General features: G+C 59.9%; 1 protein-coding gene across 15 annotated transcripts in view; it reads right to left on the bottom strand.

Moving 5' to 3' along the window:
• The window catches only part of NBEAL2 (neurobeachin like 2), a 29,250-nt gene that overhangs the window by 4,887 nt on the left and 2,554 nt on the right, over positions 1-21,809 (bottom strand). For 2 of the 15 annotated variants that reach the window (XM_017665824.3, XM_073232269.1), the window contains exons 1-38: positions 16,681-16,749; positions 16,014-16,102; positions 15,803-15,931; positions 15,621-15,702; positions 15,400-15,521; positions 15,171-15,253; positions 13,378-13,463; positions 12,997-13,279; positions 12,739-12,845; positions 12,153-12,233; positions 10,661-10,744; positions 10,166-10,264; positions 9,089-9,690; positions 8,874-9,006; positions 8,670-8,789; positions 8,146-8,467; positions 7,843-7,925; positions 7,639-7,731; positions 7,253-7,427; positions 6,990-7,123; positions 6,522-6,681; positions 6,207-6,309; positions 5,895-6,048; positions 5,656-5,814; positions 5,329-5,488; positions 5,071-5,156; positions 4,405-4,917; positions 3,616-3,794; positions 3,362-3,521; positions 2,981-3,118; positions 2,530-2,889; positions 2,289-2,438; positions 1,992-2,149; positions 1,711-1,835; positions 1,487-1,622; positions 862-1,022; positions 453-766; positions 238-333 (exon numbers count right to left, since the gene is read on the bottom strand). In XM_017665824.3, coding sequence (XP_017521313.2) covers positions 238-333; positions 453-766; positions 862-1,022; positions 1,487-1,622; positions 1,711-1,835; positions 1,992-2,149; positions 2,289-2,438; positions 2,530-2,889; positions 2,981-3,118; positions 3,362-3,521; positions 3,616-3,794; positions 4,405-4,917; positions 5,071-5,156; positions 5,329-5,488; positions 5,656-5,814; positions 5,895-6,048; positions 6,207-6,309; positions 6,522-6,681; positions 6,990-7,123; positions 7,253-7,427; positions 7,639-7,731; positions 7,843-7,925; positions 8,146-8,467; positions 8,670-8,789; positions 8,874-9,006; positions 9,089-9,690; positions 10,166-10,264; positions 10,661-10,744; positions 12,153-12,233; positions 12,739-12,845; positions 12,997-13,279; positions 13,378-13,463; positions 15,171-15,253; positions 15,400-15,521; positions 15,621-15,702; positions 15,803-15,931; positions 16,014-16,102; positions 16,681-16,710 — 6,249 coding nt within the window. In that variant the 5' untranslated portion in view covers positions 16,711-16,749. Of the gene's footprint in view, positions 1-237; positions 334-452; positions 767-861; positions 1,023-1,486; positions 1,623-1,710; positions 1,836-1,991; positions 2,150-2,288; positions 2,439-2,529; positions 2,890-2,980; positions 3,119-3,361; positions 3,522-3,615; positions 3,795-4,404; positions 4,918-5,070; positions 5,157-5,328; positions 5,489-5,655; positions 5,815-5,894; positions 6,049-6,206; positions 6,310-6,521; positions 6,682-6,989; positions 7,124-7,252; positions 7,428-7,638; positions 7,732-7,842; positions 7,926-8,145; positions 8,468-8,669; positions 8,790-8,873; positions 9,007-9,088; positions 9,691-10,165; positions 10,265-10,660; positions 10,806-12,152; positions 12,234-12,738; positions 12,846-12,996; positions 13,280-13,377; positions 13,464-15,170; positions 15,254-15,399; positions 15,522-15,620; positions 15,703-15,802; positions 15,932-16,013; positions 16,103-16,680; positions 16,762-21,809 lie in introns of those variants that run through there. The other 13 variants (XM_073232271.1, XM_073232272.1, XM_017665823.3 and 10 more) reach the window with 9 other exon arrangements.

Raw genomic sequence — 21,809 nt, 5'->3', positions numbered from 1 at the left:
CACCTGCAGCAAGAGAGACTGGGATGGGATTTCCTTTGGGGAGAATAGAGGCCAGGAGGGGAAGACAATGGGGTTGAGTGTGTGGGGGGGGAGTGGTGGCAGGAAACAGAGGCCAGGTCTCAGGCAACACATACCCAGGACCAACCCCAGGGCTTGGCCCACCACCAGTGCCTACGCTTGGGTGAACCCAGGCTGGTGACCGCAGGGCAGGGATGGAGGTGCAGAGTAGGCCCTCACCACAGGGTACTGAGACAAGTCGTTGTAGGTCCGCCCCGCAATGGTGTTGAGTTGCATCAAGTACTCAAAGTTGGATATCTCACGCTGTACCCATTTCTGGGGTGGGGGGAGGGGCAGACAGGGGCAGGCAAAAGGTGAGCCAGCCAGGCTGTCCAGCACTGTCCCAACCGCAGGGCCCTGGATCTCACCCACCCTTCAAACTCTAGGGCTCTCACCTGGGTGAGGCCTGAGGCACGCAGCATCTCCTGGGGGGAGCGGCTGCTTAGGTAGCCTTGCGTAGGGGGTCGCAGGCGCAGGAGCCATGAGTACACCTGGTTCCGTACCTGCGTGTGGGGTGGGATGGGGCAGGGTTGGGGCCTGGGGGCCTGGCAGGATGAGGCCGCAGTCCTGCCCACCTTGCACGGGAAGTTGAGGAAGTAGTTGGCCTGATCAATGAAGAAGAGCTCAAGTGCTGAGCGGCGCAGATTGAAACGCCTTAAGTGGACCTCACGGAGCTGGACCAGTGGGCGCCGGAAATCATGGCCAATACCTGCGGGGATGGGCAGAAGATGCAAGAGTTGCTCGAACCAGGCTCACCAGACCCCAGCCACCCCTTACCGTCCCTTTAGCTCCAACAGAACACACCCTCCTCAGTTTCCACACGCTCGGCACTGCCATCGTAGAAGTAGAGGTGCTGTGTGGTGACCTCCAGTAGCCCTGGGACCACAGCCACCACTGTAACCAGCTGGCACTCGGCCGACAGCACCAGCTTCTCATGCTGTTCATCCAGTTCTGCTGCCTTCATCCTGGAGGCCAGGCACCCACTTCAGGCTCGAGGCCCCAGGACCCCCTTCCTAACAAGCCCAGGGACCACATCTCCAAGTGCCATCAAGTCATGAGCTACATACACTCATGCCTTCCAGAAGACAGGGACCTGAGCCAGCCCCCAAATCTGGGCCTCTGAATATCTTCCCGGACACCAGCTCCTGTCCACTTCCCCTCACTCAGCCCTGCCCACTCCCTTGGGCCCCCGTGACGGTCTGGTTTCTCAGTCCTGTTCTGGGGTGCCTAGCCAGGAAAGAGCAACTGGCCATTCTGTCGGGCAGCTCTCCCCAGCCCCCGACCTGGTTTTGGACAGCCCCTTCGGGACATTTAGCCCTGCAGTGTAAGAGGAAATGGACTCAGAAGTCAGTCGCACAGCGGGCACGCACCCACTGGAGCACACCCCTTGCCGCCCACCCCAAGCCAGCTCTCTCCCTGCCCCGCTCACGCGGTCTCCAGGGCAGCCAGCTCGTCCTCGCCTAGCTGGTCTTCCTGCAGCTCCTCGGGTAGGGTGCTGACTTTAGCCTCCTTGGTCACCGCTAGAGGCAGCGAGGCCTCTTGGGTGGGTGTCTGGGGGGCCTCACCTGCCATAGGCCAAAAGAGTGCTCAGCTAGAGCTCGGCAGAACGGAGCATATGAGGTTGGGCCGACCCAGCTCAGCAAACCGTCTCACCCAGGTTGTCTCGCAGGGCGCTGGCTTCTAGGTGAGGGTTGAAGTGATGATTGGGCACCAGCTTCAGACGCATGCGCGAGTATGTCTCGGCGCTGGACAGCTTCCAGCGGGGAATGGGCGGGTCCCTGCAGGTATGTCCCGGGTGGTAGTCATGGGTGGGGATAATGTGTACACCTCCCTGTCCCTCATAGGCCTCACCCCAAATCCAGTCTGACCCTGCAGGTCCCTCCCTCTATCCCAAGCCCCGCCCCCGTCTGGATTCTGCCCCAAGCCCCGCCCACCTCAAGGCCCAGGCCCCGCAGGGGCTGGAGAGCTGCCGCCACAGCGCCTCCCAGTGCAGCAGGGCGGTGGAGTGCTGACTTGCTTGCTGTTTTTGCACTGCGGCGTAGCGGAGCCCCTCTGGGCGTGCCCGCCTCAGGGCAGGTTCTAGCACCAGGTCCTGGGTGGGTGGGAGTGAAGGAATGCGTCGTCCCGCTGGCGGCTTCCTGTCCTGTCCCTGTTTCTCCATCTTGTCCCGTCAAATGTCCTTTGGGTGCCTGTGGGGAGCAGCTCCCCATCGCCCCACCCAGGCCACATACCTGGAAGTCCTGACCACTCCTCAACCGCTCCTGTTGGAGCCGCTGCCCACTATTCATGAGCATGTCGTAGCAGGCATTCCAGAAGCCCGACATGAGGTCGTGGCTCTTAGCGTAGGTGTCCATTTCAAACTGCGACATGGTGGGCTGCACCTTAGAGGATTGGGCAGGAAAAGGAGTCAAGGGCTTGATGTGGGCCCCCACCAGCCCCCACTTCCCTTCCTGTGCCCCACACTCCAGGCACCTGCTTGTCAATGAAGTGGCGCCATTCAGGTGTGGCACAGAAAGCCTGGAAGTCCTCAAAGAAGGTGGGGCTGCCATTGGTGGGTGGCAGGGAAGGCAGCCCCCACTGCAGCCCCAGGGGCCCGTAGGCACGGTCCAGCAGCGTGCGCACCAGTGGTACCAGCCAGGAGCAGCGCTCTGCAGCTGTGGTAGCCACAGCTGGGGGCTCCCTGTCTTCCAAGACACTGTCTGAGGCAGAAGTCTTCAGTGCCCGGGCTAGTGCTGCCTCCAGCTTGGACAGCACATAGCAGGCCTCCTCGCGACGCATGGGCACTGTAGTCTGCAGCAGCCCGTGCAGCTTCACGTAGGCCTGGGCATGTAGCTGTGGGGCAGAAGGGGGTGTGGGTGGCGGCCAGCCACTCCCAGAGCCCCCTATACCTGCTAGGCCTTTGCACACAACCACCTTTGCTCACATGTGGGTCCTCCAGCAAGATGTAGCCAAGTACCAGGCGCAGGCCAATCTGTGCCATCTCTCGGAGATCTGCTGTACCATTGGCCAGGTGTGGCCAGGCTCCCAGGCGATCCAGGAGGCCACACACACCTTCAAAGAGCTGCCACACAATATTTCCCAGTAGCCATCACCACAGCAGGCCAGGAGCCCATGGGAAGGGTGCAGGTAAGCTTTGGGTTGGGAGTAAGGTAGGATGTGCACCTACAGACTAGTCCAGGCTCACAGACACCCTTGCCCAGGCACCCGTGACTGCACACTTGTACTCATTAGCCCCTCGGACAGATGCCTACAGGCTCACATGAACATGTGGGCCCCACTGGCTCTCCCCTCTGAGCTGCCATACCTTCTCACTCCACAGCTCCTGGTTGCCATGGCCCTCTGCACACAGGAAGTCCTGCAGCAGGCGCAGCAGCCAAAGTGCCTGCTGGGTAAGGCTGGCCAGGCCCCCAGGAGGGGCCTCTTTGATGTCAGTCAGGGCTGACTCCAGCATCATCTCCAGGAGGCTGGGGACAGGCAAGAGGCTCAGTGTCCACCTGACTGCCTTCCTGACCCCCGGACCTCTGGGAGGCCCTTCACTTTCCCAAGCTGCCCCCTCACCTGCGCTTGATGCAATCTGGTGGGCGCACCAATGTGGCTGAGGCCCCCAGCTGGGTGAGCACTGAGAAGACCTGGCCACGCTCCCGCCAGGCAGCCTCATTACTGCCTTCCACACCCCTCCATGTCACTGAGAACAGCACGTTGGTGAGCAGGTTGCACAACTCCTCCTCTGAGGTTTGCTGTAGGCACAGATGGGTGGTGTGGGGTGTGGGCTGGGGAAGGAGGGAGTCAGGCTGACCCCCTCACTATCCTTGTTCTGCACCCCTTGCCCACTACTAGTAGGAGAGCAGGAGGCAGAGCATTTAGCCAACAGACAGCCTGGCAATGAGGGCCTGGAAGACTGGTGTAGGGGCCTCAGCCACAACCTGAATTCCAGGGAGAATCCTGGGGTTTCAATGATTCCTAAGAGATGAAGTCATTTACAAAATTACCCCACAGGCCTTACAGGCCTCAGGAACTGTCCTGAATTTTCAGGAAGAATACCATAGAATAAGCAGAGGCCCATTCCAAACCTGGAAGCACAAGGCAGGACCTTTAGTGCTATCCTGCCCAAAGGCTCTCTTGAGGTCCCTCCAAATCCCCCACTCAGGCTTAGCGTGACCTCCCCTATTCTGGGACCAAACTAGGGACATAACTGTAGATGAGAACTCTAAGAGGGTAGCACTGGGCCTGACAGGCACCTGCAATCCTGATGTCAGGGAGGCCCACACCTTTGGAAAGGTGCCTGCCCCACGTCCTGAGGTGTCTCCCCACGAGCGCCCTACCATGGCAGAGGGTAGGGCTGTTCACCTGAGGGTTGCTGGCATTAGAGGTGTCATCTCCACTGACAGTGGGCTCTGGGAGGCTGCCATCCTCCAGCACATTGGAGAGACTGGAGCTGTGGTGGCCATGGGCAGCAGGGAAGGGCCGGGGCCCATCCAGTGGGGAAGGCGTGCCAGGCTGGCTGGCTGGAGTGACAGTCCCACTGTCACTGCCCCCGCCAGCAGTGTTGCCTGAACCCACACTGGCCCGCTCCAGGCCTAGGTCAAGGGGTGCACAGAATGGGGAGAGGGCATGGTAAAAGGCATCAGGATCAGGGCACGGGGTCTCCGAGGGCAGGAAGACGTCTGAAGACTCAGGAGACTCAGTGGGTGGCTTGGGTAAGTCTGGCTCCGGGGAGGTGAGTGGCTCCGGGGCAAAGGGCAGGGGACTGTCGGCCGTGGCAGCCTCTAGGACATACAGCCGGGTCAGCACATCTTGCCAGCCAGCTTGCTGGGCCAGCAGCCGCACTGTATCGGGCTGCCTGTAGATGTGGTGGAAGAGCTGCCGGGCCAGGGCACAGCAGGTGAGGGACCCTCCTCCATGGCCTTTGCAGGACAGTCCCCAGAGACCCCCCATCATAGGCAGGCGAAGAGAATCCTCAAGATACAAGCCCCCAACACCCTCACTGCCAAAACTTTCCCCTCCCACACTAACCTGGCGACAAACATCCAGGCGCACACTGAGGTCAGCCTGCAGGGACAGCTGCACCACGGCCAGCAGGTCTGAGAGGTTCAGGCAGTCTGGGAGGATGGCCAAGGAAGGCCTGAGGGACTGGCCGCAGTAGGGGGCTGTACCCCACTGCTGAAGCAGCCTTGGTTCCTGGCTGACACCTTCCCTATTCCCCTCCACCCTGTCCCCTGGACCCATGTCACCCCTCCACCGGGCCTGCCTCTTGCCCCAACCAGGTCATACCTGCACCTAGGAACAGCCTGTAGAGGCCCTGGCAGAGCTGGGGGGAGATGGCCCCCTCTGGAAGGCAGGTGACAAGACCCTGGAGGCCATACTCTTGCAGCCGGAGTCGCTGGCGACACCGCTCAGGTAGGCGCTCATTCTGCTGGAGTCTGCGCAGGATCTGAGGCAGGGGGGGTAGTGTGTCATCCCGGGGAGGGAGGGGAAGTCAGCACTCAGGTGTGTGGCTCCCAGAGAGGCCCACGGAGGCAGCGAGCCGAGACCTGCTGCTGGACCTCAGGTAGGGGCCCCAGTGAAGGGATGCCAGGGTCAGGGCTGAGCTGGGTATACCTTGCAGATTCGGTCAGGCAGCAGGGGCAGTGACCTTGGCCGCACCAGCAGTGCCAACAGCACCTCCAGGTTCCCTGGCTCCAGCAGGAAGACAGCCAAGGACTCTTGTGCTGGGGAGCCCTGAAGCAGTGCCAGCAGCAGGTCCAGTGCACCCACCATCTGGGGACACAGAGTCTCACACTGGACTGTCTACACTCTGCCCCTCACCCACGCCTCATCCTCACCAACCTCCACCCTACCTGGCCCTCATCACCAACAGCTGCCAGAAAGCTCAGCACCACCTGCATGTCATCAATGGAGGAGCTCCGAACCAGGAGATCCCGTGCCAGACCCAGAAGCAAGGTCTGCACTGTGTGCAGCTCGTCGGCAGCCAGGGGGTGCTCCCGCTGTGCGCTGGCGGGTTCCAGGGGGCACACCCATGGGGCGGGAGGGCCAAAGGCATGATGGGAGGACAGGGAATGGGCAGATGAGCTGGGGGACTCAGCTGGGGGACACGCAAGGCCAGAGGCGGCTGTGTCAAGCCCTGGCCTGCCTGCCCGCACCAGCCTCACCTGTAGTGGATGCGCAGGGCATCAAGGACAAACTGCACCCCGTACTTCTTCCTCAGCTTCTGTCTGTGCTCACGGACTATGCTAGACATGTACTGGATGTGACCTGAGCACACATCAGCAAAGGGCTAAGATCAGCAGGTGGACTGGGGCCCCCACCCATCCCCCAAGACAGGGCCACTCCCCTGCCAGAACCCCTAGGGAGGGTCACATTTCCCTCACATGCCCCAGGGCAGATCTGTCCTTTCAGATCACTCAGAGCAGGGTTATAACTTCTCAGAACCTGCACCACCCCACCTGGCAGCACCCCTCACCTACCCAGGCGCACAGCAAAGGTGCTGAGGCTCCAGATGTTAAAGTTGAAGACTAAGTGCTGATAAAGCAGGTACAGGAGGGGCCCACTGCCCTCAGCTGCCACTTGCTCCATCAGCAGCTGGGCAGACATAAGCACATTCATGTCCATGGCCCAGCTGGGGACCTGGGGAGGGAGGAGCTCGGGTGACTCTCAGATGGGCCCAAGCGCCCTGCCAGCCCCAGTCCCTCTGGTGGCTCCTGCTGTCCCTGAGGTGCAAACCCCCAGCCTGCTGTGCAGGTCTCCTGCCCCAGCCTGTGCTGGTACTTCCTACAGGCACACCAAGCTAAACCCTGCCCAGCTGTTCAAGGCCCCACTCAAGTGCCACCTCTCCCAGAAGGCTCTCCCTGACTGATGGCATCAGGTTCCCGTTCTTGGTGCCCTAACCCAGTGCCCTCTGCCAGGCAGAGCTGCCCCACCCCCACTTGCCCCACCTTGCACAAGAGGGCCCCGATGATGGCAGGCCCCTGGCACTGCACCAGGCTCTCCTGGTTCACAGTGTGGCCCTGCAGGAAGTTCCGCAGCATGAGCAGAAAGGCAGCCACTGCGTTCCTCTCCATTCGCTCCTCTGCCAGCCACCAGGAAGGGGACAGATGTGTGTCAAGGGCCTACCAGTGGCCACAGAGACCTCAAGCACTCCAGCCCCTCTGTTATGCCAAGGTACACCTCCCACCAAGCCCGGCACCAGGGGCTTTACCTGAGGACTTGCCCAGTGGGAGAAGCAGGCCCTGGGTGTTGTGGCCCGAGGTCAGTTCGGGCCCCACAAGGTCATGTGTTTCAGCTGGACCTGCCTCAGCCTCTTGAGGCTGTGCAGCCACTCGCTCCAGCAGGGGCAGCAGGACAGCCATGCCTCCCACACAGTTCACCACATCCTGGGGAGTGTGGGGGGTGGTGTGAGAGGGCAGCTCTCAGCTCTTTCCTGCCCCACTCTACCCCAACAGACCCTCCAGTCTGGGAACCTGGGGCCAGGAAGTTTTGCTTTCTGGAGCTAGTCTCTACAGACCTCCTAGGGCACAGTGTAGCTCCCAGCCCACCCTGGACACACACACATGCCTGCTCAGGCTTCCCTCACTGCTCACATACCTTCACGTCCCAGGTCTCTACTCTGTGGCCCGTCAGGCGGCCATCCAGCCCGTGGCCAAGGGACAGGTCCAGGCAGATGTTGTTCTTACAGGCCTGGAGTCATGGGGTGGGCAGGCAGCAAGGCTCAGTTGGAGGAGGCGGTGGCAGATAGTGTAGGGGGAGGTAGCAGGGTTGAGCCAACTGCCCACATGCCCCCCACCATACCTGAGGTGAGTAATGAAGGAGCAGCTTGGTGCCAAGTTCATGCAGTTCACCCTCTGGCTTGAAGGGTGCCATCTCATTGGGCCCTGGCAGGCATGCGGGGGGCTTCAGACCTGGCTGGGCCACTGGCCAAACCCCATCCAGAGCCCACCTTTTCTCTGCCTGACCAGGGGACACACCCCCAGGGAAGCCTTCTTCCTTATGGACTCCTAGTTTCTGGACTGGGTACTCTCCAAGTCCCAACCACCTGGGTCTTAGGGCAGTGGGGCAGGGCAGGGGCACGGCAAAGTGGATGGTGCCACATACCCAGGTTGCTCAGGACCTGCAGGGCTGCTGCTGGCAAGGCTTCAGGGAAGATGGCCACGGCCCCTAGCTCAGCCTCCAGGGACGTGGGGCTGCCCCACCGAGCATCCTGTGTGCCTGCAAGGGTGGAGCTGATGCTGCCCTCCTGAAGGGGGGCTACCAGCCCAGCCCCCCAGCCAAGCCCTGTGGTGGCCGGGACTGACTGGGAGCGGGTGAGGGAGGGGTGAGTGTGAGCCAGGGCAGTGGGCACTGGCGGTGCAGGCAGCCCTGTGGTGGTGGTCGTTGTGCGGTGCCCAGCGGAGCCGATACAGCAGGAGGAGAAAGGCTGCAGGGCCAGGGTTGGGGGAGCGGTCAGGTCACAGCAAGCCTGGGGGCGCCACCTGCATCCAGTATCTCAGAGACCCCCACAGGTACACACACCCAAGGCTGGAGTCTGAGGCCTGCGCTGCAGGGCACACGGACTCCAGGCCCCACCCGGTCCAAGTCCTCCCAGCTATCCCAGGCCCCCCAAACCCTGCCTGGCACACCTCACTGAGGGAGGGGCAGTGGAAGGGTGCCTCCTTGACCAGATGACCATCTTTGTAGACTTGGACCAGGTTCTGGCTGAAGGGCCGGCGCCTCGGCACATGGACAATGGCCACGCAGTGCTGGAACACAAGCCCTCAAAATCACGCTTATGTTGGGGATTTGGTGCCCCTACCACCCCCTGGGCCATGAGGCTGGAGGCTCACCCAGGCAGAGTCAGCAAAGGACACCTCAGGCAAGCTCAAAGTTAAGTACTCCTTCCGAGTGCATACAGCCACCACCAGGGTCCCAGCTGCCGTGAAGAAGGCCTCAAACCCTGCACCGCTGCTGGTGAAGAAACTGGGCACAAGCCAAGCCAGTTATGCCTGCTGGGGTTCTTGCTCACCTTGGCACTGTGCCCCAGATCCTGGCAGTCACTCACCTGTACAGTTGCTTTCTCTGGAGTGGCCGAGTGGGGGCTGGGGTAGGCCCTGCAGCCACGGGGTGCAGACAGAGCCAGGCATGGAAGGTGAAGCCAGGTCCTGGCCAGCGTTGCACGGGGGGTACCATAATGCCCGCCATGCTAGGTGTGAGATCAAAGTAGCAAAGAGCTCGTACAGAGCCCTGGTGCCGGGCCATGCCTGATAATGCACGAATGATGGCACCTGCATGCCGGGCATTCTCGGCCTCAGCTCTACCTGGCCCTAAGTCCAGCCCTGGTGGGGGACGCAGCAGGCGACGCAGCTCCAAGGGTCTCAGTGACACGCGGCCCAGTGCTTGTAACAGTGCCAGCAGCTGCTCCTGGCAGCGGACCCCCAGGGCAACCCCTGTGCTAAGCGTCTCCAACAGGCAGCCCACCAGGCCTGCCTGCACACATGTGGCACGGCTGGCAGGACAGCTGTCACAGAGCCACCAGAGGCGTTGTGCTAGGAAGAGCCGCAGCTCAGCTGTGGGCAGTGCTGGCAGCCACTGCATGAGTACCAGCACTGGCTGCTCATTGCGGATTGGTGGCGGCGGACATATGCTGTGGTCACCCTCCACAGCCTGTGGGCAGAGAGAATGATGAGATAGTTCCCAGGCAACTGGTATGGAACAGGCCACCCTGCCAACAGTGGAACTTCCTGTCTCCATTTACTTGCCTGCAGCCTGGGAAAACAACATGCACCAGCCCCTCCTGCTCACAGGTTGTGTCTGAGGCACAGCAGAGGTAAAGGCACATGGATAGCTGTTGCTACTTACAACAGTCCTGCAGCGCTGTTAACCCCTGAGCCTTGGCTTTCAGTCTGGGTTAGCCTAAACCCTAACTGCATGTTCTCAGAATGACCTTGGGGCTTGCTAACATGCAGCAGCTTCCAGGCCCCACTCAGTGACACTGACACCCACCCACGGTCAGGCCACAGTGCACACTATGTGCTGCCCAGTCAACACAGTCCCCTTCTGAGAGTTCACCTTCCGTGGTAGCCCTGACTCAGTCCTGGCTGCCCTTGGGACCCTCCCTGACGCCATCCCCTGCCCTCACCATGTTGAGCAGCTCTTGCAACAGCCGATGGGTTGCGGGACCATGGCTCTGCAGAACCTCTTGCAGGTGGGGATAGCCAATACGCTCCTTAAATACCTCCTGTGCAGGGTTGTATGGGGAAGAAGTGAGCAGCTATATGGGCCCAGGGCAAATTCACACCCCAGAGAAACCCTGGAGGAGGCATCATCTTTCAGGGCTCCCTCGCATGGATCTGCTTCTGGGTCACAGTACTAGTAGGGGCAGGGGCTACACAGGGATGTGGGGGTATGGGTCCACCTTAGAAGGCTGCAGGTGATGATCAGCCATCCCTGAGCCAGTATCCAGCTCCCAGGACTGACTGGTCACCATGCCCACCCAGTGGACAAACTGTACCCCAGAGGGCAGGATGGTCACCTCCCCAGCTCATCTGCTTTAACAGCTACCAACCAGGGTAGTTCTGGGCACATGTGGTCAACATAACTCCCACCCTGTGCAGCCGAACAGCCATGTCCTCACCTTGGCTGAGGGGGAGCCACTCATGATGCAGGTCAGCACTCTGACTACGTGGACTGCAATGGCATCTGTGTCCTGATCCAGTACCTTGGGGTGGGGAGGGGCAGTCAGGAGAGGCAGGCACCGGGGTGTCACAGCTGGCAGTACCCTGCAGTAAAGGGGGTGTAGGTCCAGAGGCAGGGGCTCCGAGGCAGGTAGTTGAGCTGGCTGGGGGCCCTGGCAACATGGCAACCCTGTCTGGACACCAGGCCCTTGGACACCTTGCCCAAACTGCTGTGACACTCACCCTGACTCTAGGGTCCTCGCTGAGCAGCTTGCAAGACCCATTTTTGACAGAGGCCAGAGAAAAAAAACCAAGGCCAAGAAGGCCCTCACTAGGACAGAGTAACAGTGGACCCTCTTGCCATACCTCTCTGTTCCCCACTGTTTGGTGGGCTTATGGGCCTCAGTCCAACCCATCCCCACCCAAGCTAGATACACATGTACAAGCAGGCCAGTGAGCGTCCCATCACCCATGATTGACCGGGGGTCAGAGAATTCAGGGACAATCAATCAGGGAATGTTAGAACCAGAAGAACCTTCGAGACCTTTGAGTCCTCCCCTTTCCCTTGCCCCCTAGATCCAGGTAGGGACACTGAGGCTCACCCTGGCTGAATCTGACGCTTGCTTGCCCCAGGCCACCCTGAAGGACTGAGGGCTCAGAAGGACTTGTCAGCAGGTGTTAGGCCTTGTTTCGGCTCCATGGGGCCCCTGATCCCATCTCTGTCTGACTCCCCAAGTGACTTCAAACAGGCTTCTTCCCCTCTCTAGGCCTCAGTTTCGTCATCTGTGAAAACCAGGGCTTTCCCCTGCTTCACCTGCCTTGTAGATGAAGGGACATGCAGGCTCTCAGAAAATAGCCAACAGTAACAGACACATGGGGCTGCCCCATGAAGACAAAGCCAGGGGGTGAAGGTGGAGGTGTCTCCAGAGGTGGGGATCAGGTGCTGAGCCACTAGATGGTTTCCCATGTGTAGCCCCTGACACTCTGTAGCCTTCTACAGCTCCCACCCAAGGTGAAGCAGGGAGCCCATGAGTGGATGAGGGGATTGGGGGCCTCCCAGTGACCTGCTTGGGCAGATGCAAGGATCCATGGGAAGAACTGGCCCTATGTGGGGGACCTCCTCCTCTGTGAGTTACTACAGCCAAATCTCTGAACATCTGAAACGGGGGTAGGTGGTTGAGTTTCGAAGGTTCCTTCCAGCCTGGCACAGCCAAACCCCAGCTCCTAATACTAATGCTAGGCAGGGCATGGGTCACTCCCATTCCATTCCCTAGAATAGGGATTTGGAAGGCAAGTGAGACAGCAAGGAGGGCCCAGCCCCATCACTAAGCCCCATCAGGCCTTACATGTATCTGCTCACACCCCTGCCAGTGTAGGAAGGGATCAAAGAGGAGCCCCAGGAGTTGGTGCCTGGGGAGAGGGGGTCTGAGCTGGTCAGCCCCAAAGTGGTACCTTCTGGACATCAGGCTCGGTCAGTAACCGGGTAGCCAGGTCACTGTCCCCCTCAGGGGGCGCCCAGGCCTGCAGGTATAGCTGTGGGGAAGGGGGTCAGGGCACAAGGTGGAGGAGGCAAAGGAGAGACAAGAGGAGGAAGACAGGGAGGGGCGGGGTTAGAGCAGGACCTGGGCAGCTGCCAGGGCTCTGCCCCAGAAAGGATGTCCTGAGGCCTGGGCTGACTGTCCTGCCAGGCACCAGGGAAGAGGTGGGGAGCTGAGCCTCCTGTGCCCCACTCAGGGCTCAGAGCAGGTGGAGGATGAGCAGGCAGGAGTGGGCACTGCATGCAGAACAGCTGGGCCCTCCTCCTGCCCGTGGTCTTAGGACTGGGGAAAGGGTAAAAAAGGGGCAGAGCACCTCCCTTCCTCCCAAAACACCTCCCTCCTGTGGGTTACAGAGCCTCCCGAGCCCCCAGCCATCCCACCTGCCACACACCCCCTGCCTGGTCTAGCCCAAGTTTGCTCAAAAGCAGCTGGGCACACATAGATGGTACCCCCAGGATCTGAGTTCCAGGCCTTCCACCCACAGCCTGGGCCCTGCCCACCTTGCTGTTCTGGATGAGGCGAGTAAGGTGTTCAAAGCAATTGTTGCTAAGGAAAGTGGCCTGCAGCGCTGGCCGGTCCTCACATGCCAGCATCAAGGGGATGGCATCTGTGGAGGGGCCAGGGGTGAGCCCGATCCCCTCCCAGCAGCACCTCCAGTCAGCCTTGAAACTTCTTCCCCATGCAGCCCAGTTCAGCCTTTCCAGCACTTGGGCCTTCCCCAGCTAGCACTCCTTCCCCAGGAGGGAGCCCATACCCACCTAGCATGCTGACCCGTAGGGTGACCAGGGCCTTCTCAGGGCCTGGACTCGGCCCAGCTGGCCAGTCGGCATTAAGGACACAGAAGTAGCCCTCAAGCAGGCCTCGGAGTTCAGGCCCGCGGGAGGGTGTGCGGCTGGTGTGCAGAACATGGACTGCACCCACCAGTGCCTCCAGTGCCAGCGGCAGTAGGCGGGGGTCCTGGGCTGGCCCACAGCCCCAGCCCCGGACCACATCCAACAGGCCCTGAACAGAGCCAGGACTCACAGCCATCTGCCCGTTCTCCTGCAGGTGTGGGCAGAGAGGGGCAATGGGCAAGGGTTCACCCAACAGAGAGACCATGAGACAGCTGCCCTCCAGCCCAAAGGCTCCTCCCATCTTACCTTCCCTCCTGCAAGGACAGCACCAAAGAGGTGGATGAGACGCAACAGCAGCTTGGGGGGCAAGCGATTTGCATCCTGCAGACTCTCTGGATAGAGTGGGGTAGGCAGGGCAGGCCAATGTCACCAAGCTTGCAGGGCTGTGGATCCAGGAGACTACACAGAAGTGGGTGCCCTAGAGTAGGGTGGGGAGCTGGCCAAGGAACAGGCAGGCCAAGGAACCAGGTCCTCCCCTCCTGATCTGAGGGAAGGACCTGGTTCTGTACCAGGAGGTCGGAAATGTCATGGCTCTATTCTGGGGGTCTGAGGAAGGCACAGCTTTCCTTTGGGGGAGTTTGAAGGGGACATGGCCCTGCCCTGAGAATCTAGCCAGTTCCCCAGGTCTTTAATCCCCAGATCTTTAATCCCCAAATCAGAGACCAATCCCCCTACCCACTTCCCTATGGCAACCTAGGGCTTGGTTTCTCAGATACAAATTTCCTGGTCTTTCTGGTCTGTGAAGGTTAGAGCATCCCATAACCTGCTCTGGGGCCTTCGCTGTATCTGTCATTCAGATGCCCCCCAGCCCCACCCATTCCCCCACTGGGACTTCTAGGGGCTTTCACAGCCTCCTCTGTGGGAGGCCCACCTGGCCCTGCTCCAGCAAAGCTGGACTGGATGCCAGGCCATACATAGACTGAAACCCAGAGAGCAGAAAGGATCAGTCCTGGGTCACATGAGTCGGGGTGGTGAAGGCAAGACCAGGGCTGGTTTGATTCACATGGGGTGGGGTGGAAGGTCTTCCGAGGGGCAGGGGTCTAAACGTGAGGCCTGAGGATGCAGCTGGTGTGTGAAGGGAGAGAAAGCAGAGTGACAAAGACCCGGAGGCAGGATAACTAGCTGCATTCCAGGAATGAGAGGACAGGACCAGGGCTGGGGTGCAGAGAGGAAGTGGGACTGGAAAAGAAGAAGGCCGCAGGGAAGAGCAGGATTTGATCCTGAGGGCATCAGGCCGCCATTGAGGGATTTACAGCAGGGGGAACAAAATCCAGTGTGTTTTGAAAAGAGTACTCAAGCTATGGGAGAATGGAGGCAGGGAGCTACCCACAGGTGTCTCCCCTCTTGGAGCTGTTGCCCCCACTCCAGACCCAGGCCTGCAGCTACACGGGGCATCTCAGACACATTGAGACACCTTCCATCCCAACAGGTCAAGATCACTGCCTCCCCAAGCCCAGCCTGCCCCTGTCCAGGCAGCATCCTGCCCTGAGCCCATTAAACGTCCTGGCCAGTCTCCCTCTAATGAGAGGAGCGGGGGCATGGGGGCGGGAGAAGAGGGTCCCCAGGAAGAACAGGAGGCCATAAATGTCCTGGGAGTCGGCTCCTCCTAAGGGAGCAGGACGCAGACACACCTAGACGCCTAGTTTAGACATTGTCTTGAGGAAGGGTGGAGGCTGGGTAGAGGCTACAGGTACAAAGAAATAAGACCAGGGAGTTTTAAGATGGTGCAGATCAGAGTGGAGTGTACGTGGCTGCAGACCCAGAGCCGGAGGGAAGGGGAGGAGGAATTCACCCGCTGTACCCTATGGGAGGCCTCCACTCCAGCCCAGAAATGGCTCGTTTAGCCCAGACATGCCCTTCCTCTCCTCTCTGCCCCTATTATCCCACGGGCCTTTGGAGGCCCCTTAGATTCCTGTGGTCCCCCCAGCCCCATGTACAGCCACTGTGAAGTGGGTCCGGTCCTGCATATGGGGAGGGGAACCGCAAGAAGCGGCTGGGGTTTGGGGGCGGGGCCAGGCGGGGCAGGGGCAGCGCCTGACCTCGGAAGAAGTTTCTGAATTCACAGGGCAAAGCGGCTGGAGGGAACTTGTACTGGCTCTTCTCCCTGGAGCTGATGACTTCCCTGGGGGGCGGGAGGGTGGGCAGGGGCTGGGGTGAGGCCAGGCACTTCACCCTCCGTGGTCATCCTTCCCTCGCCAGCCTGCACAAGGCCACCCCCAGCCTCTCCCCAACCTCCTCTTGGTCCTCAGCTGGTAGGCTGGCTCTCACCTGCTGTGCTGGCGCCGCCACATCTGGTAGGGGTCAAAGAGACCCTCGCAGAGGAGCAGGGCATGCAGGGCCACATTCTCCAGCTGGGGCCCACGGCCCTCCTGGTGGAGGGGGCCTTTCAGCTGTAGGCGTGGGGAGAGGGTGGAAAGGGGTTAGTTGGCCCATAGCTACTGCCTGCCACCACCACCACCACCACTGTCCCAGGGTAGAGCCCACTGCACCTCAGCTGCCAACCGGGTTAGCAGTGCCAGCACCCGGGGCACCAGCACCTGGCCCCAGCCAGCCTCGACATTCTCCAGGTTCCTGGGGAGTGGATGATGGGAGAGGTTACAGTAATATGCTAGCCTCCCTCTGTCCACAGTTCCACGCTCCATTCCCCCTGGAGAGGACCACAGAGACCCACCTGCAGAGAACAGTGAAGAGCTTGAGCAGCAGCAGGGCTTGCTCCAGGTCCTGCCCATCCAGCTGCTCGGCCAGCACACACAGCACATCCAGTGGGAGCAGCGGCACCTCCGCACCTGCCTCCTCCGGCCTACAGAAAGGGCATCACCAGAGCACTGAGGACCCCTGGTCTCCCTGCCCTGTCCCTGCCCTCCTTGTAGCTCCAGCCTCACCTGCATGGCTCCAGAGAGGACAGTGAGATGCTCTTCTCGAAGGCACCCACAAAGGCCTTCAGCCACTGCTGCAGGTAGCCCAGGTCCTTCTGCAGGCAAAGGAGTTTGGGGAAACATGGAGGTGGGGGGTGCCGTGCACAGGGGAGGGACAGGGGAATACAGGCAGCAGTGGAGAGTGAATGGAAGCGGCCAAGGGTGGACAGGGATTGGAGGCAGAGCAGTGAGGGTGAAGAGAGTGAGGGATGGGTGGGGGAGGCGGAAGAAAGGAAGTCAGAAGGTCAGCATCACAGGATTGCTGTGCTATTCACAACACTCCCAGGTTCTCCCTCTGCTTTTCTCAGCCTCCCAGTCTCCGCTCCCACCTCTCTAATACTTGGGGACTGACACAGGCAGGGGAGGGGCTTAAGTGTACACACTGCTGGGGTGTGGCTGTGACCCACACTGGTGCTGGAGCTGAAGCAAGCCGCCCTGGATCCAAAGCCTTGGGCTGATCTCCCGCCACTTTCTCCCAGGCGAGCAGCCACCACCTCCAAGAAACCCCCCTTGACTGTGGATCCCAGGATGCACATGCACCACCAGCCAGGCCCATGCACACACACATCCTTCACATGGAAAGGCAGAATGCCCTGCCTCGCCCTGGGAACCTCCGCCCACCCTGGCTGGTTACCTGGACCCCAGGCCCCAGAGCTGGTTCCATGGGCAAGAGGGGCAGCAGAGTCTGGGGCACCTCTGGGGAAACACTGTTGTGAACGGGAAGCGTCCCCTCCCACCCCAACCGGGGCAGGAAGCGCAGAGTCACGGTGGGGGAGGGGGGCCGCTTCCTCCCGGCAGACCGCAGGGATGTGGGGGGCCCAGGGCACCCAGGGCCCAACAACAGAAGCTGAGAGGGAACTGGCCCCATAATGGGGGTGAGGCCTGGAGCACACAGGGGCGGGGTCACACAGCTCTGGGTGGGGCCTGTAGACCAGATACTAGTTTTACAACCATGAAGTACGGGCCTGCAGTCAAGGCAGGCCTATCTGGGGACAGGTTCTGATCCTTGCTGCTATAGTGTCCTTTGTTCAGGGTTCCGAGGGCTCAGGGCCCAGGGGACAGTGTGGAAAACTCATCCATACCTTTGCCCTGCCCCCTTCCTGTGTCCTGCAAACACCTGGTCCTGGGGTCCCTGGTCCATGGACACAGCCAACTAACTCCTAGCCTAGCTCCAATCTGCCCTAACCACTAAGCCTCTCCCAGCGCATGAAGTGGGTGGTGGCCTGGACCTGAGCTCCTCCTCCCATCTAGCTCTCTGTCCCTCCATGCTGGCCCATCTGCAGCTCCCACACTAACCAGTTGAGGCCAGAGGGCACCTTTCTTTCCCAGGGGTAGAGAGGTAGGACAGGGGACTAGACTGGAGAAGGATGAAGGGGCAAGAGACACATCACAGGCAACATGCCCGGTGCCATGGCCTCCAGAACTACCTTTAGATGGATGGCTCATATTTGCTGCCTGTGGGCCCCAGACCACAGGGCTAGGATTGAATGGGTATCATAGGAGGGGGCCACGCCCACAAGACACCTAGGTAGAGCAGCCCTCCCTACTGTGGTTGGGCACCTTGCTTATGCTTTTTGTCACAGATCTGAGGCCTAGGCAGCTCAGAGAGGGGCTGGACCACCATGGCGCAGGCCTGTACCACTGTTACTTGTTGGTCTGAAAGTCAATTTGGTGACCTCTCCACCCGCTGCTTGTGGCAGCCTCCCTTATCACCTGCCTCTGTCCACACCTCTCTTCTCCACCAACCAGCAAGGACACCTAAATGCCAGACCCTGAAACACCAGAGTAGGCCAGGGCTCTTAAGTCTGTTTCTTCTGAACTCTTCCACTGCAGATGGGGAAATAAGGGTACTCCAGAACGGATGCTTCATGTACTCCCACAGCTTCAGCTCTGAGGATGCTAAAAGCCAGACCTTTGTTCTAGGTTAGGAACACTCATGGTTGCTAGCCAGCCAGCCCAGGCTGACCATGTGACCCCTAGCCCCTGCCTGAGTGACCCCGCAGATCCCTACCTTCAAAATCAACACCAGCCTCCTCTCTTCTACCCCAAAACCACAGTTGGTCAAGCCAGTCATCTCTCACCTAAAATGTGGGTCCTTTATGCTAAGCTCCTGAAAGCCCAAATTTGACCATTTCTCCCCACCCCAACCTGAGGATAGGCTCAACTGCTGAGCCTAGCATTCCAGGTCCCTAGTCCAATCAGGGCCTGCTTCTCCAGCCCTCCCCATCTGTAATTCATATCCTCCTGTCCAGACCTCTGCCCACCCCACACCCCACTGCCATCTGTGACTTGGGCTTTTGGTACTTGAGCAGAAACCTCCCATCCTCCTTGTGGCCATTACTTGGCTGGGCTCCCTCAGACTTGGATGGGCCCCGCCAAACTCTGCACACTCCCACTCTCCATCCCTAGAACGACACCCTCTACCCTTCCAGTCCTGCAAACTTCTAGCAGATCCAGGCTGGGCTGGGTTCAGGGCTGAGGCAGTCAAGGCTCTGGAGGAGGTGAAAGGGGGTCTCTAAAGCAGAGTACTAGGCAGCAGTTGCCTGTCCCACCTCTGCAGGCCCCATGGCTTGAGGCTGCAATGCTCAGGCGTACAGGAGCCCCTGCAGGCCAGGAGTCAGAGAAGGGCAGGGGCCCACAGGCATGGTGGCAGCACTGCATGGGGAGGCGGCTGCGCTGGAGGGAGTGCCTTGGGTGCCTGCACTCTCTACCCTTCTCTCAGAGACTGCCTCGGCCTCCTCTCTCCCTTTCCAGCTCCAGGTGGAACACCGGGCAGGGCCAGCCCAGTCCACACCCCAGCCTGACAGGACCAGGATCCCAACACAGCCCTCCCATGAAGGCAGGTCAGGAGCGGCCAGACTCCTCCCCAGGGCCCTGGGGCCCATGGGTAAGTGGTGCCAAGGCCTTGGGGCAGGGCAGAAAGCAGTGGGTATGGGGGAGGTCCACATCCCTGGAAGGAGGAGGTCTCATAGTCACCTCTGCAGGTACCCCAATTTATGCCCAACTAGCCCTGAGGACACTCAGTGCTCGGGAGGGGTGTCCCAAGGGCTGTGAGGCCTAAACAGTCCCTGGGTAGGCATGAAACTGCCACTTCCCCAGAACTCTGTAGAAACCCAGGAGGGCTAAGAAGGGCTATGGCACAGGTGGGTGAGTGGGGACACGACACGATGCTGTCCCTAGACCTGCTTGCCCTACGCCAAGCCTGATGCCAACCATGGCTTGCCCTGTGCATCACCTCAGGGCCCAGAGCTTGCCTCAAAGCCTCCCAACCCCACCTCTGCTGGAGTTTAAAATGGGACAATACACAACAATTCCTTAAACAGCACCTGACCCCCGCAGAAGGTTTACCAGCGCTGTCTGATCAGCCAGTCACCCAGCTGACCATGAGCTTTCAGGTAAGTCCATAGCCTCTCCTCACGTCTGAAGCCCCACACGTCCATGCCCACCTTATCTCCAGACTCAGCACCCGGTACCCACTGCTTGCCCAGCCCCAGGGCATCACTCAGTCTGCACCCCCAGGTCTGCATGTGCTCTGCTCTCCATACTTCCTCTGCCTAAACACTCCTGAGGGCCAGCACCTTTCCCAAGCCCCACCCTGTCTGCTGCTTCAGAGACTGGGGTTGCCAAATTGACCCAGTGGTTGAGGGCATGGGTTCTGGAGTCCAGACCTGGTTCTCACTAACGTTTATCTTTGCAGTTCTTTAAAGCGGCCTCTTTAAAACCATCCCTTTGCTTCACAGGTAAAGGCTCTCCGACCACACCCACCAGCCCCAGGTAAGCTGTGTGGGAGCCCTACTACAAGTCCAGGGGCTCTGCCTCCTCCAGCTCCTGGCATTTCAGGGCCACTCATCTTCTCCCCACCCACTTCCGTGAGGGACAGATGAGTCACAGACCTTGTCTCAGTGACAGAATCAAGGTCTTATGGGCCACCCCCCAGGTGGCTGTCCCAGGCAGGTGGGATGGGAGTTCTGTTGGTGGGCCCCAGGTTACAGCTAGGAGCAGAGCAGTGAGAGAGGACTGGAGCTCTCTAGTGGCTCCTTTTAGTCAGGGCTGCCTGGGTGGTAATGAGCACCCCATCTCTGGGGATAGACAAACAGAAATGGGACAGGGTTGGGGGATCTGATTAGGATGACTTCTTTCAGGCCTGGGGGTGGTTTCCCCACTCAGCATCAGAGGAAGAGGGCAATGTCAAGCCACAGGTGGCTTCTGGCTACACCAGGGGCATTGAAGGTCAGACTAGGAGGACCTCAGGCCAAGGAATGAAGCAGGAAGATGGGACTTTGCCAGGGGCAGGAACAACTGAGGGCAACGGTCCAGTGCTCAGGTGACTAGGCCAGTCTCTTTCCCTTACCTGGGGAGGGGTTCTTGAACCAGGTGGGCCTTCTGATCTCCATAGCACCCCCTCAGGGCTTAACCTTCCCCTAGTCCTATCACTATGGGTAGAAACCAAGAATTTTCTTCCAGGGTCCCTATAGTAACTGACCCTGTTTCCATGGGGACCCCACACTGCCACATCAGCTCAATTGCCGTAACAACACCAGGGATTACCAGCGCCTCCCCCAACCCTGGGCTCCACACTACTCTCCTCATCACCTCAGTCCTCTTCAGTTGCCTTGGTAACACTGGTAAGGAAATGGAAACCCTGGCTGCCCCTCTGAGGTATGGAGGGGGGCCAAGCACCAAGGGGGCTATCCGCCTTCCTTTTTTCCATTTCAAGAGGTTAAACTGAGGCACAGTAAGAAATAGGACCTAAGGTCCCAAAAGGAGCAGAGGGCCTGCCCAGGTTTCCATGATGTAGCCGAGTTCACGAGATGCGTGTGGGCGGTGGGCGGGAAGCAGGGAGGATTGGGCAGAGCAAGTTCTTACTCCAACTCCAGCTCTGACCTGACCTCCCCGGAACCCTGAGTCCTCGGGGACAGAACGAGAGACTTCACACTGGGCTCTCCACCTGTAACTTGAAGGCCTTACTCTGACCTTGGTGACCCTGAGCACCCTCAGGGCTCCCTTTCACTGGGGGGGCTGTGGAGCAATACCACTGCTCCTGCAAGGGGGCCACTTGTTTGTCTGTTATGTTGCATAACTTTAACATGCTGCCCAACTGCCAGCCCGCTGGGTGCTGGCCTCGGTCCTCTTATCCTTTCACCCCTTCCTTTACTCTCCTCCCTGGGGAAACCCTTTGGGCTGAGTCTTCTGGGTGTGCTCCCACCCATCCAACAGGCCATTCCCCTTCACTCCTGACAACCGCCTCTCGCACTTCCCATGTGCTTGCCCCTGCTGTTCCTGGGCCCTCAGCCCTCAAGGTCCCAGCTCAGCCTCCTCATGACTTCCCCCGTTGGTCACTGCTCTGGGGCCTATCTTCCCCATAAAGCATTTCAGCTTTATCTGAGGGGCACCTATTAAATGTGAGGCACCAGGGAAGTCGCAGGGTAGCAAGGGCGATGAGGGTCAAAATGGGGATGTGTGGTCTGGAGGCACAGGAGAGGAAAGCCTCCTTGAACAGGAGGAACAGGCTCCATGCAGAGGAAACATTCCAGGGTGCAGAGCCACCTGAGGCTTCCTGCCCACAGGACTAGACACAGGATGGAGGGTGGGCCGCAGCTCTGTTGCCAGGACCCTCCCTCAGTCTAGTCTGATGACCCTGGTATGACCCTGCTTTCGTTTCCACGCTAGGGCCCTGAGAGGTGCCCAGACTGAGCTGTGCCCAGGGGCTCTAGGGCCTTCCTCCTTGGGTAGCCATCCACAGCCACTTCTTCCCCACTGAGC

Source organism: Manis javanica, chromosome 3, assembly GCF_040802235.1.
Source record: "Manis javanica isolate MJ-LG chromosome 3, MJ_LKY, whole genome shotgun sequence".
Taxonomy (NCBI): Eukaryota; Metazoa; Chordata; class Mammalia; order Pholidota; family Manidae; genus Manis; species Manis javanica.
Note: the sequence above shows the minus strand (reverse complement) of the source record. Positions and strands in the feature narration are given on the sequence as shown.